At 36.8% G+C, this 15,278-nt stretch overlaps 1 protein-coding gene across 1 annotated transcript in view; it reads left to right on the forward strand.

The window, feature by feature from the left end:
- The window catches only part of LOC103602943 (teneurin-1), a gene marked incomplete at its 5' end in the record, with an annotated part of 140,651 nt that overhangs the window by 23,606 nt on the left and 101,767 nt on the right, over positions 1-15,278 (forward strand). Inside the window, one exon of the mRNA XM_008587397.1 lies at positions 10,738-10,857. Coding sequence (XP_008585619.1) covers positions 10,738-10,857 — 120 coding nt within the window. The remainder of the gene's footprint in view (positions 1-10,737; positions 10,858-15,278) is intronic.

Consider the following 15,278-nt stretch of genomic DNA (forward strand, 5'->3'; position numbering starts at 1 on the left):
AACGAGAAAAAGGAGGGGACACATCTGGGTGGGAGGGGGAGAGGGAGGGGGGAGGGAGGCTTTGGTGATGGGACACAATAACTAACTACATTGTATATTGACAAAATAAAAAATATATATATTTTTTAAAAAATAATAATAATAATAATAAAAATAAAATGTTTGTACTAAACAGATGAATTCAAGGAAGAAAACAATTAATCACCAAAACAAATTCCCATTTACCCAGAAAAAAATTCTCATTCACCACACATTGGAGTCATTTATAACAATAGATCCTACAGTTTCTTTCAAGATAATCTATATTAAAGAAGATTAATCATTTCACTCTTGAAATTTATGGGCATTACAATATTTACTTGGTTCATTTCTTCATTCGGTGATAGGCATTGTCCTAGGCTCTGGGCTATAGCAGACAAAATCTCTTCCTCATCCAGTCCAGTGATGAAGACAGACAATAAGGAAAAGGTAAATGTCAGGAAGGTGTAAGTACTGTCAGGTGACTTTAAAGAAAGGTTAGAAACAGAGAATGACCGTTTTAGACAGAGTGGTCCAGGGAAGCCTCTCTGAGGAGGTGGCGCTAGAGCAGAACCCTCACAGCATTCATCTACATGCTGGATGATCTTGACATGAATGTGTCTTTCCACCTGAACCCTTATGCAATAGATTTTCACACAAATTGAAGCCTGCCATTGACTTTTAGGGGCCTATTGAATCAAGATTTTGTGACAGTATGTGCAATGGAAAGGTAAAACAAATATTTCTCAAAGAACTACTATATATTGGTTACTGTACTAGGTTTTATTGATAAATGGATAGGGTGCCTGCCCTCCAGGAGTACATTGAGAGAATTTGAATACCTCAAACAAATTGAATAGGCTATAGAAAGAGAAATCAGCAACAACCCTAGACTACTTAGTCATGAAAGGAAAAAAAAAAACAGATCTTTATCAATTAGTGTTGAGCCTAAAAGAAATCAAGTATTTAAAAACCACTTACTGATTTGAAATTATGAAAAAAAAGGAAAGCCTATATCTTAGAATATTTAAAAGGAAATACAATGTTATTACACTATTCAAGCATTCAAAGAATCAACATTCACAGTTTCATCTATCTATCTACAAGTAACCCTCAGAAGGTCCATGACATAATCATTTGTATTTTTGCTGAGGTACAAATTTGAATCCATATGTTTTGTGTTTAACTTTTTCATGAATCTGCTTTTTAAAGACCTCTAATTCTATTCTCTAATGGCAGATTTCTGTATATTTTTAATCTAGGAACATGAAAAACATTATACCAGGTACACAACTAGAGGTTGATAAATACACAATGCAACAATTGCTGAATGAACTGAATAGATAAGACTGGAGAAGCCTCTTTATAGGGCATCGACATCCTTGAATCTACCTTCTGTTCACCTTTCTTTCTAAAGGGAGATACTGCACATGACCAGCCTGTATTTGGAAAAGTAATCTAAGTGTGGTTGGCTTGGCCATGGTTCCTTATGATTCCGTTTGTCTTTTCATGTTGCTTTTCCCGAGCAATCATTTTTTGTTTATTGCCTCTGCAATTGTCCGAAGTGGGAAGTAAGGTTGTTGCTGCTTGCACTTTGATCTCATTTATGTGAAAGGTGTTACATGTGTGAAGATGGGATCTCCTGATTTTCAGAAAATTATTTTGTCTAATGCTAAAATTCAGAAAACACATATTCAAGACATTTTTTTTTAAATTTCCAAGTGCTGAAGGTTCCTAGATTTATAGTGATGACTACCTTCTGAAATCAGCAGTCAACACCTAAAGGTACCAAAAAGAAAGAATCTGTGACTTTCACTTCTTTGAAAATGCTCTTGGGCAAACAAGAGTGAAAAGCAATCAGAGCACAAATCTTCAAAAGGCTGCTCAATTGATTATTTATGATATTTTGAAACTCAGCTGTTCTGAGATGCTTAATAATTGTAATTAGTAATATTAGTAGCTACCTACAACTTATCTCAGCAGGAATGGATATTTTCTAACATTTTATCTATCCTATTTGCTGTTTAATTAGAATCAAAAGTCAAAAGACTCAAATCCTTATTCCCTATTTCTCAGCCACACCATTTGCTTGCAGTGACTCTCTAGATGGTTATATTATTTCATTTTGTCCCTAGAGAGGAAAGAGTGAATGCAAGTTTGGGGAGAATGAATGAATGACATTCTGTAACTCATCTCCACTGTACACGCTGCACAATAGAAAGTGCTCAGCAGTTGGTAAATTTCTACAGGTAATGTTGTCCTATATGTTGCACCATCTTTATAGGTGAGCACTTTCTTTTCATTTGTAGCCACATAATTTACATCTTGACTCAGAAGGAATTTCAGTACAGCTCAAACTCTTTAGAGTCCAGGTCAAGAGACCTCCACCACTCTACCACTTACTGTGTTATCTTTTAACCTCTCTGAGTCTGTTCCCTTATTTTTAAAACAGGTCTAATAGTTACACCTACTCAGGGTTATATGGATATTAAATGAAATAAGGTAAGAAACGTGTCTCTGGCATAGTACCTTAAGAGCCTAATAAATGTCTTATTTATAAATTATATAATTTATACGTTAAATTTATTTATACATTAAATGTATATATTATACAAATATAATATATGTATTTAATAATTATCAGGATACAAAGGAAAATATAATTTTAAAGGTTCAACTAAAAAGGTGATCCTTTTACTGGGTAATTTTATTGTGGTGACATCTTTGTGAGGTGATTGGGGAGAGGACAGGGCAGAATTATTATTCCTACCTTACTTAAGGAGCAAATAATGCTCTTTCTTAGGAAAAGTCACAACAGTGATTACTGGTAAGCCAGAGCTGGAACACAGCTGTGGCTAGTAGAGCTAGGCCACACTTTTTTCTCCATGGAGGGAAGAGGAATCCATGCCTGGGAGACTGCCAAAAAGAAGAACCTGCCCTATGTTTACTATCCATTGTTTGAAAGGCAGATTTACAGAGAAGTGATAGGAGAGGTTAATGAGGTCAACAAAAGCCCATATAGCTGATTACAAAGATAAACCATTTGAGTAATGTGTAGAACAAGCAAAAAACAAACAAACAGAAAAAAAAAGACACTTCAGACTATTCAAGAGTTGCAAGGGCTTATAGGACAAATATTTCAGGATTCAAATTCTGGGCAAAAATAATCATGTGTCTAAATGAAGCAAACTAGCACTTACGCAGTCCTGAAAATGTGACTGTGTCGTCAGTTTTCTTACTGCTTCAAAACACTTGATCTTTTTCCCATTACTTTGGGGATCTCAGGCATCCAAAGCAAGCCTTCTTTTGACAAGCAATTACCAGGGCAGATGGGAAAATAGCCACCCTACCAAAGGGTGAGTGCCCCCATTTTGTTTTACTTGAAACATCACTAGCCATAAGGAAAATAATTCTGCTTAAAAAGCTATCTGCATTTTCAATAGCACCACCTTTCCCAGAGTCCTAGAATGTTGATGGCTAATGCTCCCAGCTGCTTTTAATGTTACCCACTTGGTGGGTATTATTTATTTGGGCTAGTGACCGAGTAGGATTAAATCAGCATGCTATATTTAAGTAAAAACTAATGAGATTTTATTGGCTTTGCATATGAACATTCACTGCATTCACATTTTCAGAGCATGAAAACAGGTTTATGCTATAACATTAAGTGTTTTCATGGTGCTGTACCAGCTTAGATAACATATATCAAAAACAGCATGTGTTGTGTAGAAAACTCTAAAATATCTGAATATTAGAAACCTCAAATGTATTTAAATTATAAACTACCAAATAGTAATTAAATGATAATATAAAGGAATAATGGGGTTAGTGTGCATACATTGAGCATTTGAGGAGGATTATTCATTCATTGTTTCCAATCACATGGGTATTATTTAATTCCCTGAAGTAGCCAATTATCAAACAAAACTCTCATGATGAGAATGTCATAATGCACAATCCAGAATGTTGGCTTCTAATAAATGAACTGTAAAGCATCTGTCACACAGGAACCTCAAAGTAGTCTTTGAAACCCTTGAAGCAGTGCCAGGAGGGTAGGTTGCAAGTGTCTTACAATTTTATATAGAAAATATTTGAGTTGAAAATCTACAAAGCTTTCTTGAGCACATGCTGTGTATGCCAGGCACTGGGAAGGACACAGAGAGGAAAATTACATACTCCTTGCCCTAAAGTGGCTATCTAATAGGAAAGACAGACAGATCTATAACTGTCATTCAAGACAGGCTATGACAGGTGCAAAAACATGGGTAAGAGCAATATACAATGAGAATAATAGGGGTGAGGGAGAAATTGACACTTAGTTGGGACAGATAAATTGGGCTAAAACCTATTTCCATTCTATAACCTCTGGATTTGAAGGAACCCCACAGTTCATCTTATAGTCTAGCCACCATTTTGTCATGACAGTTTCAACATTACTCCCCAAACTACAGTTGTTGAAAACCCTTTAAAGAGGTTTATATGGAAGAGAGAAACCCATGCCCTCACAGATTTCATAATGGTAAGACTGTAAACCAGTTGATTTGCCCTTCTTTATATGGTTATATGCCCCCTACCTCCCTCCCCAAGAGTTCATACACCTTAATTGGCTGAGCATGTTATGGTCTTGCTTTCCCTAAAGCAGCAGTTCTCAAAGTTTAGTCTTTAGACCAGCAGCATCAGTATCACTTGGGAACTTAGAAATGCAAATTCTCAGGCTCCACCCCAGATCTACTGATTAAGAAACTGTGGGGATGCAGCCCAGCAATCTGTGATTTAATAAATCATCCAGGTGATTGTGGTGCACAATCAAATTTGAGAATCACTGGTATATACAAGAGAAAGATTATGAGAAAGGACTGAGAACTAACACCACAGTCCGAAAGTTACACTCTAAAGAAAACATCATACATCATTTGAAGCAACAGGAACATCATAAGGCTTTTGTCCCAACTACTCAGAGGTATTTGCATTCCATTCGGACTCCCAGAAGCAGCAGTGCTTTAGACCCAGTGACACAATCTACAACTGTAGGATCTAGGGTATGATAAGCTGCTCGAGAAGTTGTCAGGGGAATCCTCCAGTCACACCTTTTATGCAGCAGGTTTCTGTCCTATGGAGACTTGAACCAATTGACAACTCATAGAGGAATTTACTAACTAGTAAATTTGCAAACACTAGTGAGCAGAGGATTCATATGGCATCTCCCAGCCCAGTCCTTCTCAATGCTGTCTCTTAACCAGAGCTGTCAGCTGTGGAAGGGATTTTATCTGTTCCTATGGAGAAAATAGCCTAACCTGCCCACCTGCTGCTAGATTCCCTGCTGGCTAGGTCCTTGATTTTGAATGTTACCCTTCAAAGGTTGCTTATGCTCATGTTAGCAACAAAAGCAAATAGTTATAACTTCCCTAGCCCTGAGTCTCATTTTCCTTACTAAAGATTTTAATCAGAAATACAATGCAGTAAATTACATCTTCTTTCAGCAATTTAGTTTTCAGCCTTGTTTTTCAAACCAACTTTTGTGCTTGAGGTTAATGTTGTTGCCTGAGGTGTTGAATGAATATTGGAGATTTGACACCGAAGACAAAAGACAACAAATAAGGGAAGAGGAGAATGGAACCAAGAGTTGATTGAAAGCTAGGGATAATTTGACTATGCCATGAAAATAGCAAATACAGAATGAATTACACCTTCTGCATCAGAGCTAACAGGCAGCTTGTTAGTTAAATAAGCCTCTCAGCAAGGTGAATTCTGACTTGCATTTCCCAAAATGCCCTGTTCTTCAGACCAAGCTCCAAACACCTAGAGGATTCAGCATTTAGTTAAAGTGGAGAAGCAATTCCTTTGGGATTGTTGCTTTAGCATAGTGACAGCAGGTAGACAGCTTGGCAGCAGCCTGTATTCTCTAAAGAATAGGAAAGGAGACACTTGTGAGGGGTGATCTTTCCCACACATGTTTTTAAAGTCACAGTGGACATGCCCATGTAAGTTCAAGTTATCTTGCTCTGACCAACAACAGCAGGGAGAGGTTCTTGTTTTTAAAGATTCAAGCAAGCAAAGCATCCCAACCATGTCTGTGAATCAATGGAGAGCCCCAGGCAAAGATGAAAGCATGCAAAGCCTGCTGCTATTGAGAGTATGCAAGCACGACCATGCACACACACAAAACCAACACGAAAGACAGTTACACTGGGCACAGACCTGCTATACATATGTGCAGGGCCAGCGTTATGACAGCTTAGGCAGTAGCTTCTATCATCTGACTTGAAAGATTCAGAAGAGTTCCTTATATTACTGAGTTGAAAAGGTTTGAAAAAGACAGTTCCTTGAAGGACCAGTACTCAGATTAAGGGTAGTTTTGATGTGGCAATGATATAAAAGCTCAAGATGATTTCCCAAGACAGACCCTCGCCATGCACACCTCACTACTCAGCTAGGACCTAACCTTGGAAAAAGATGAATTAGATAGGCTGCCTTGGATGTGAGATGCATAATCAGAACAGGTTATATAAATGGGGGAGCAACTACATTTTAGTGACTGTGTGAATCAGGAAAAACAAAGCACATACAAGGCTACCATCCACAATTCAGAAGAAAAGGGAGTTTAGAAGCTGGGAGTGCACAAAATGGCAGTTGAGCTGAACAAAGTGGCTCAATGAACCCTACCTGCCAAGAACATACATGAAGGCTCTCTAAGGGCCATTTGGAGGTGATATAGCCTGGGGAAGGGAGTAGGCGCAAGAGCTTTCTCTTTGAAATGGAGAGTTTGCCTGAGAAGTAGATTTTTTTTTCTAGATTTCTGTCTGCATGCAGTGTCAGTCAAGATTGCTGCAAATTAAAAAAGAATACTGTCCCAAAATTTAGACAATTTACACTGACACTGGATGACTGATATTGTGCCAAGATTACAGTAAGTACTAGTAATCCAGGAGAAAAAAGGAGCTAAGAGTTATTCTTGTGAAAAATGGATGACATGGAGTGTGTAAATAATGGGAGCAAATGCAGCAAGATACTGGGAATCTTAGAACATTTAAAGTCTAATACATTACAAAGAGAGTTCAATACTGATAAATGTAGAATAATAAGTTTTATGGGGCTTTATCATATGCTGTAAGTTGGTGTGGATCATAAAATATGAAGAATAAAAAAAGTAGGGGAGTTGAAAGACAAGTCTGTGCGCATTATTTATGAGTGATGACGAGTGAAATGAATGAGAAGAACAGGTAGACAGTGTCTTGAATAATGATGACTTTGATGAGTCGTTACCACACAAATCTGTGTGCTTCATAAAATATGAGAAATATTAAGGAGCAGAAGAGTCAAAAGACAAGCCTACTCAGAATGAGATACAGAATGAAGGAAGTGAGGAATACAAGGAAATGCACAGAATAATGATGACTTTATGAGACTTTCACTCACCAGCCTGGATCCTTCATAAATATAAACCATATAGAAAATAAAAGAGCAGCAAAAAGAAGAGACAGGTCTGTGTCTGTCATAAAATATGAGAAAATAATGCCAACTACGCTCGACAAAATAAAAACAAAAATAATTGAGCCTAGTACACCTGTGGAAAGATAAAATTTTTAGATTAATGTGAACAAATAAAATGAGTGAGTGTAGAATTGTCTTGCCCGTAGGGAATCAGCAAGCACCTAAGTAAGCCTTATTGTTGCAGAGGCCGCCTTGTTAACTGGCAGAGGCTTGGTGAATTCATAATTAGCCCCCACCACTCCCCAAAACATCCAACAGCATTTAGGGTCTGGAAACTATATTTAACCATTAATTTCTAAACAGTTTGGCCTCATATACAGTCTCTCCTCAGCCCCTCTGGCTCCAATCCTTATGTAGTCTGCAGGAGATTTTTTCAGCTTGTTTCTGCTTAATCTATACCCGCCTTGTCAAATATTGCTTTGTGAAGACCTTTAAAAGGTTGCTGTATAGAACCAGAGATGTCCTTTTATTTTCATTTCTTGTTACATTGGACTTCGAATCTGGGACCAAATCTATCAGGATTAGCTCAAAATCCAGAACTCAATGATGTCAAACATCTTCTCTATTAGAACAAATGGGATTTCAAAATGATACATAGACTGAGACAATCAGACATGGCAAAACAAGTGTCAATATGCCATCTGCATGCCATTCAGAACCATGATTTACATAATTCATAAAATGGACAGCTCTCTGGAAAAAAAGAAAGCCATTGATCTATGTCACAAAACTAGGAATGTTCTGAGAGCTCACAATATACACAGACACTAATAGCAACAATTATACTATCTTACCTTTGTGTAATACTTAATGGCTTGTGATTTGTGGTGGGTAAGGCCTTAGGTAATGCAGGATAAATCCTATTAGCATAATTTATAACCAATTCCTCTGATTGCAACAGAATTTAGTGGTAATGTTTATTGACTAAAACATATAACACAAATTTTGGCTGATAACCATCTTTTGCTTATTTGTTTGTTTCTCAAATGATCTCACCTTGATTTACAAATTCTGTTAGAAGAATGTATAATCCCAGGGTGGAATTATTAGGGTTACTTTGGAAAGCCGTGTTTGCCTGAATAACATGGTCCCTTTTAATCCAAGATTGAGCAACCCTGGATACCCCGATTCTCATTTGGTGAAAAAAAACAACATTGATGCCCTAGGAAAAATCATTGATCCTGCTCAACCTTCCTCAACCCTGCCAACTCCAGCTATAAAATGCATGTTCAAGAGCTCAGGGCTGCAAGATTAGGATTGGACTCTGGTGAAAAAAACTGTCCCCTCCCCATCCCCTGAATAATGGCAAACCAGTGAAAAATCTTTGCTTGAGTTTGGTCCCAGGGCCCTCTTCTTTTTTTTAAGTGGAAAGATTTGTACTGTCTTTTTTGGGGGGGGGAACATAGTTGATTGTACATATATGTGGGGTACAGAGTTGAATATCATTACTTGTGTGAAACGTTACTAATGTTGACTTATGCATCACATAGTATATTCAACATTATACAATGTAATCGTTTTTCATGGCCCTTTACCAATTCCTCCCTTCCACCTCTCCCAGTCCCCTTTTTCCACCTCTGCTAACCTCACTTCTGTTCTCTCCTTTTTAAAGTTCAACAAGTTATTCTGTTTGTTGTATTTGTTTATTTATTTATTTGTTTGTTTATTTTTTAGCTCCCACTTGTGAGTGAGGTCATGTGGCATTTCTCTTTCTATGCCTGGCTTATTTCACTTAACATGGTTTTCTCTAAGTTCATCCATGTTGCTGAAAATGGCAGTATTTCATTCTTTTTATGGTAGAGTAGTATTCCATGGTGTATATATATCACATTTTCCTTATCCAGTCATCCAATGATGGACATTTAGGTTGGGTCCAACTCTTGGCTGTTATAAATAGAGCTGCGACAAAAATCGGGGTGGGTGGGTATCCCTTCGGCATGATGATTTCCATTCCTTTTAGTACATACCCAGAAGTGGGATTGCTGGATCATATGGCAGATCTATCTATAGTTGTTTGAGAAACCGCCATACTGTTTTCCATAATGGTTACACTAATTCTCAGTCCCACCAACAGTGTACAAGTGTACTCCTTTCTCCACATCCTTACCAGCATTTGTTATTCTTTGTCTTTTTTGATAACAGCCAGTCTAACTGGGGTGAGATATCTCAGTGTCGTTTTGGTTTTCATTTCCCTGATGCTGAGTGATGTTGAGCATTTTTTCATGTGTTAGCTGGCCATTTGTATATCCTCTTTTCAGAAATGTCACGGCCCTCTTCTTAACTGCCAGGCTCCTGAAGTTTGTTACAGCTTTGTAGGCCAGACTGTAGTGGACATTTTAATTGTCTATATCCCTGGGAGAGAGCCCTGTTTAAGGGCTAGTTTAATAAAAATCCCATTATTTGGCAAGGATGAGACTTATTCATTTAAAGAGAAAATGTCGTGAAATATTTTATTTAAATTAGGCAAGAAAAATAGGATACCATAGTAAGAAATAATGTCCTTTTTGTAGACTTTAACTTAAAGCTCACTCAACTAAGTTTGCTTGTTTGTGTGGTTGGTGGGTCGGTTGTTTTTCCAGAAAAAGTGATTTGGCAGTGTATATCTATAGCCTAAAAAATATTCATACCTGTGTGTGTAAATGTATACAAAATGCACACAACGATTGATGCTGATGACTACCTCTGGTGAGAAGACCAGGAAGTGGGAAAGAGGTGGTCAGCAAGGACTTTAGTCATATCTATAATGTGTTTATGTATTACCTAATGCAATTAATTTTAATTTTTATAGAAAAAAAGTATCCTTCCACAGCTAGGACTCTCTTCTAAGGAAATAAGAAATTCAATGTAGAAAAAATTAAGAAACAACTAAATGTCCTGAAATAGGGGGTGGGTAAAACAAGTTACAGAATACTATTTTAAGGGTATAGTATATAATAACAAGATGATATATTAAGAAATTTCTAATTACACTGAACTGTGTTGATAATACACTGTTTACTTATAAAATACCAGTATTCAGAACTACACTTAGTGTGATCCCAATTTTAATAGGTAAAAAAGATGTACATATCCTCCCCAAAATGTTATTAGCAGTTGTTACTGGTTGGTAAAATTATTGTTTTATTTGTTATACTTAACTGTGTTTTCCAAAGCTTCTACAACTTGGCTTCTAGAATCTAGCTTCAACATGATTTTTAAAATGTAATTTGAATTGGTCTTGTGTTGCAGGCGTGCCTGTGTGATTCGAGGCCAAGTGGTGGCCGTAGATGGAACCCCTTTAGTAGGGGTCAATGTCAGTTTCTTGCACCACAGCGATTATGGATTTACCATCAGCCGGCAAGATGGAAGGTACGTCAATATTGCTTCTCACCATTATGAGAGCCAAATACTGACTTTAGCCATGGGTAAAACCAGGGCTTAGATGATACAGTGATGGTAAGCCCATCTTCTTTCCAGCTATATCTAGAAAACTCATAGGTGATATTTATTTCCTCTATTTCTCATCTGATTCAAACCAAATTTCTCTTCTAACCCTTTACTGGTTAACTCTTCTTGAAATCCTGGTCATGTGAAAAGCTTTCTATCCTTCATCTAATTCCATTTGTAAATCCAGAGTCAAAGTTCAGTGAGATGATGCAAATAATAAATAGGGAACCATGGAACACTTAGGCTGTGCCTCCACAACAGCTCCAAAATATTTTAGAAAGGAATGTGTCCAAAAGACTTATTCCAAAAGTACAGAATTCATTCACATTAATTAAAAGTTTTTTTTTTTTAATGCATCCTCCCTAGGTTGCCTGTTTGACTAGGGGCTGCAACTGATTGACAAGCATGGCCAGCCTACATAACTACAGTCATTTAACCTTAAGCACCAACCACCAGGCTGCTCTCTAAGGGCTTCTCCTGGTTCTCTAAGACCTAGGAATCAAGATGTCTAAGTAGAACCTTTTCATCCTGGAAAAGGATTTGCTCACAAAAACATTTTTGTTGCTGTCATTTAGTTAGACATTTGTTCAGAATATTTGAGTCAATAGGCCCATGTGTTCAGCTTAAAGGTACCTATTTATGAATCTCAGGAGCACTGTAATAATGGCCTTGCAGTACCCTAGTCTCCGGGTGGCTACCCTTAAAATGCCCTACTTACAATAAGCCACTTCAATACTCACAAAAAAGACCTGTTGGCTTGGAGTTTTATCACAGTGTGAGAGACTATCTCATTTCAAGAACCTACAATCAAACCTTATTAGACCTAGCCGCTTCAGAAATGTTAATTGTTCAACTTAGGGTATGCTTTATTTGTTTTTTCAATTGCCTGTCAAGAAAGTGCTCATAAAGAATTAGTTAAAGAAGATATAAGGAAGAGTTTTAACCTATTTAAGAAAACAAGCTGTTTTTAAGGACTTTAGTAAATTATATCAATTATTTGTATGTAAATCATATTGTTAATTACTAACTAGCCATCTATTTATAACAAGCTCAGCAGAACTAACTACCTTGGTAGCAGGTAGTATATGTATATATATGTATGCATGTGTGTGTGCATATATATACTTGAATATATAATAAATACTACATTTCCTTTCAAATATTCCATAATTGGAGTGCTCTACTTATTCAAATGGACCTTTCTCCCAGTTAGAATAAATGATGGAATTTTGGTAATTCATTCACCAGTAACTAGTACACAAAACTAGCCTCTCCCTTGCCAGCATCTTCAACTATGTGCTGTAAATTGAGGAATGGATTATTTCTTTAAATAGAATATGCCCCCAGAGACATTTGACTTCTCATGACTTCTAGCAGAGAACTTACGGGTCCTCAGTTTTGCTTTTTGGTTTTTGTTTTTCGGTTTTTTTTTTTTAGCTTGCATACAAAGATTTCGGTGAATTATTTTATATTCACAAAAGAACCTAAAAGAATCTTGATGTCTAAAAAGTCTAGAAATTTCTGTTTATGGTTTACAGAGAATATTAAAGAGAGTAATTTTTTGTTGTTATTTTCGTGTTTTTAGTTTTAAGTAAAATGCCAAGACCCCCCTCTGCCAACTCATTGTGAGAACTAAGTTTATGTAGATGACAGATACTAGCCAGAGTCCCCTCTGGCAATAAGTTTCCCCTCAGGCTTCATAAAGGGTGTAAGCATTCAAAATATGTGCCCCAAATGCTAACCAGACTGTCCCACTGTCATTTCTTGGACATAAAGTGACAGTGTGATGAAAGTTTCCATTTATATGTCTCTGCTTATTGCTACCTCAGATTGAGTAAGTACATTTCAAAAGTACAAAATCATATGGAAAATATACCTGAGAACAATGGATTATAGAAAGCCTGAGATTAGCATTTAGATACCTAGAGTGTGATATGTGAGATGCTGAAAGGGTCCTCTGTGTCCAAATCTCAATCTCTCCAGTCTGGTGCAGTGCTTGTAACTCACCAGTGGCATCACCGCTTTGGGTTGAGCTATTGCTGTCTTGAAGTCCATGTTAAATGCAAATATGTTATGTGGGATGTAGAACTATTTACCTGCTTTATCAACCACTAGCAAAAGTTAATTGACAACTTTCCCTGGAGAACTAGAAAAGGTCTTTGTCAGGGGACCAAAATGATGTATACAAAACAGAAGGAAGGATGGTGGTGGAAGACTGAGCCCTTTAAAAGCATGAAAAAATTATATATTCATTTCTGTTTCTAGTTTACAGAGGACATTAAAGAAAGTAATTTTTGTTGTTATTTTCATTATTTTGTTGTTATTTTTGCTGTTATTTTTGTTATTATTAGATATGCAAATAGGGAAGGACCAGCGTAGCAGAAAAGAAAAACAGCAGTTCTAAAGGAAAGATAAATATTCGTGCGTGTCTACTGTATGCCAGACGCTTCCATTAGTGTCATTCTATTTTCATCCTTACAACCCAATGAGGTAGATATTATTATCATTCTCCCCATTCGGAAAATGAGAAAACATACCCAGATTAACACAGCTAATAATGAAAGAGCCCAAGATTTGAACCCAAGTAATCTGGCTCTTATCCCCTATGATTTACTACCTTCAACTTAGATATATAACTGGTACTCAGTGAAGCGTTAAAAGAGAACTATTTATAAATAGTTCAGCCAATGATAAGCAAAATAGGTGAAGTGATGATCTTCTTAGGAGATTCTTGAGAAGCATTAAAAGCCTTAAGAAATTTGTTTTGAAGACTGGAAGATGAAGAGAGGGTTCCCTCTGATTCCCCTCAAGGCAAAAGTTTGTTCATTTATGGATACCACAAGGCAGAGCATAGGTGCCAGTAGTGTTTCATCTATGAATAGGACTGGCTTGCCCTATTATGGATTGACAGCAATCTCCAAACAAATAAATTCTGTCCCTTGGGTCTTTTATATCCACTCTCATACAACTTTATAACCTTTTCTTAATAACCCATGCAAATGGGCATGACTTGTGGTAGGGGAAATCCCAAATCCTGTTCAGAGCATTCTATTTGGCATTGCAATGGTTTAGATGGATTTTTGGCCACAGATCCACCTTCCACCTCCATGTAAATTAATGAGTCTGGCAGGCAGCATTTACTATGTTAAACAGCTGGTGGGAAGAGGAGAAGTGTATCAGCCAGGGTTCTCCAGGGAAACAGAATATATATATGTATCTCCATATATATGTATCTCCTTATATATGTATCTCTATATATGTGTCTCCATATAAGTATGTATCTCCATATATAACCATATATACATATATAGGGAGAGAGAGATTTATTTCAGTTTATTGCAAGGAACTGGCTTACATGATTGTGGGAATGGCAAGTCTGAAATCTGTACAGCAGGCTGGCAGACTAGAAACTCTCCAGAAGGAGTTGATGTAGTGGTCTTAAGGCAAAATTTCTCTTTTCTCAAAGAAACCTCAGCTGTGTTCCTAAGACCTTCAACCAATTGGATGAAGCCCACCCACATTATCAAGAACAGTCTCCTTTTCTTAAATCCAACTGACTGTAGATACAGTAGTCCCCCTTAATCTGCAGAGAATATGTTCCAAGTCCCTCAGTGGATGCCTGAAATCACAGATGGTACCAAACCTTGTATATGCTATTTTTTTTCCTATACATACCTAACTATAATGATGTTTAATTTATAAATTAGACACAGTAAGAGATGAATAACAACTAAAAATAGAAAGCAATAATTATAACAATATACTGTAATAAAAGTTATGTGAATGTCATCGCTCTCAAAGTATCTGATTGTACTGTACTCATTCTTCTTGTGATGATGTGAGATGATAAAATGCCTACTTGATGAGGTGAAGTGAGATGAAAGATGTAGGCATTATGATGTAGCATTCAAAACTTATGAATTGTTTATTTCTATAACTTTTCATTTAATATTTTCAGACTGCAGTTGACTGTGCATAACTAAAATCACAGAAAGAGGAACTGCAGACAAGAGGGGACTACTGTATTAGCCTCAACTACAAAATACCTCCACAGAAACACCTAGATTGATGTTTGAATAACTCAGTAGTGTATAACCAAACCAAGTTGAGACATAAAACTGACCATCAAAAGAAGCCTAGGGGAAGTACCAAGGAGAAATTAAAAATCGGTATCTGCTCATGGAGATAATCAAAAGCTCGTTTATACTTCATTTAAACTACAAGAAAGGAAAACATACAGTAAATTTATTAGGGTAATGGTCTGATTTGAGAAGAAAGTCGACATTTGTTGAGTCCCTACTGTATTCTTGGCTCATAAGACTTTTCTCATTTACTTACTTAAA

Source organism: Galeopterus variegatus, unplaced genomic scaffold (genome assembly GCF_000696425.1).
Source record: "Galeopterus variegatus unplaced genomic scaffold, G_variegatus-3.0.2 Scaffold4369, whole genome shotgun sequence".
Classification (NCBI taxonomy): Eukaryota; Metazoa; Chordata; class Mammalia; order Dermoptera; family Cynocephalidae; genus Galeopterus; species Galeopterus variegatus.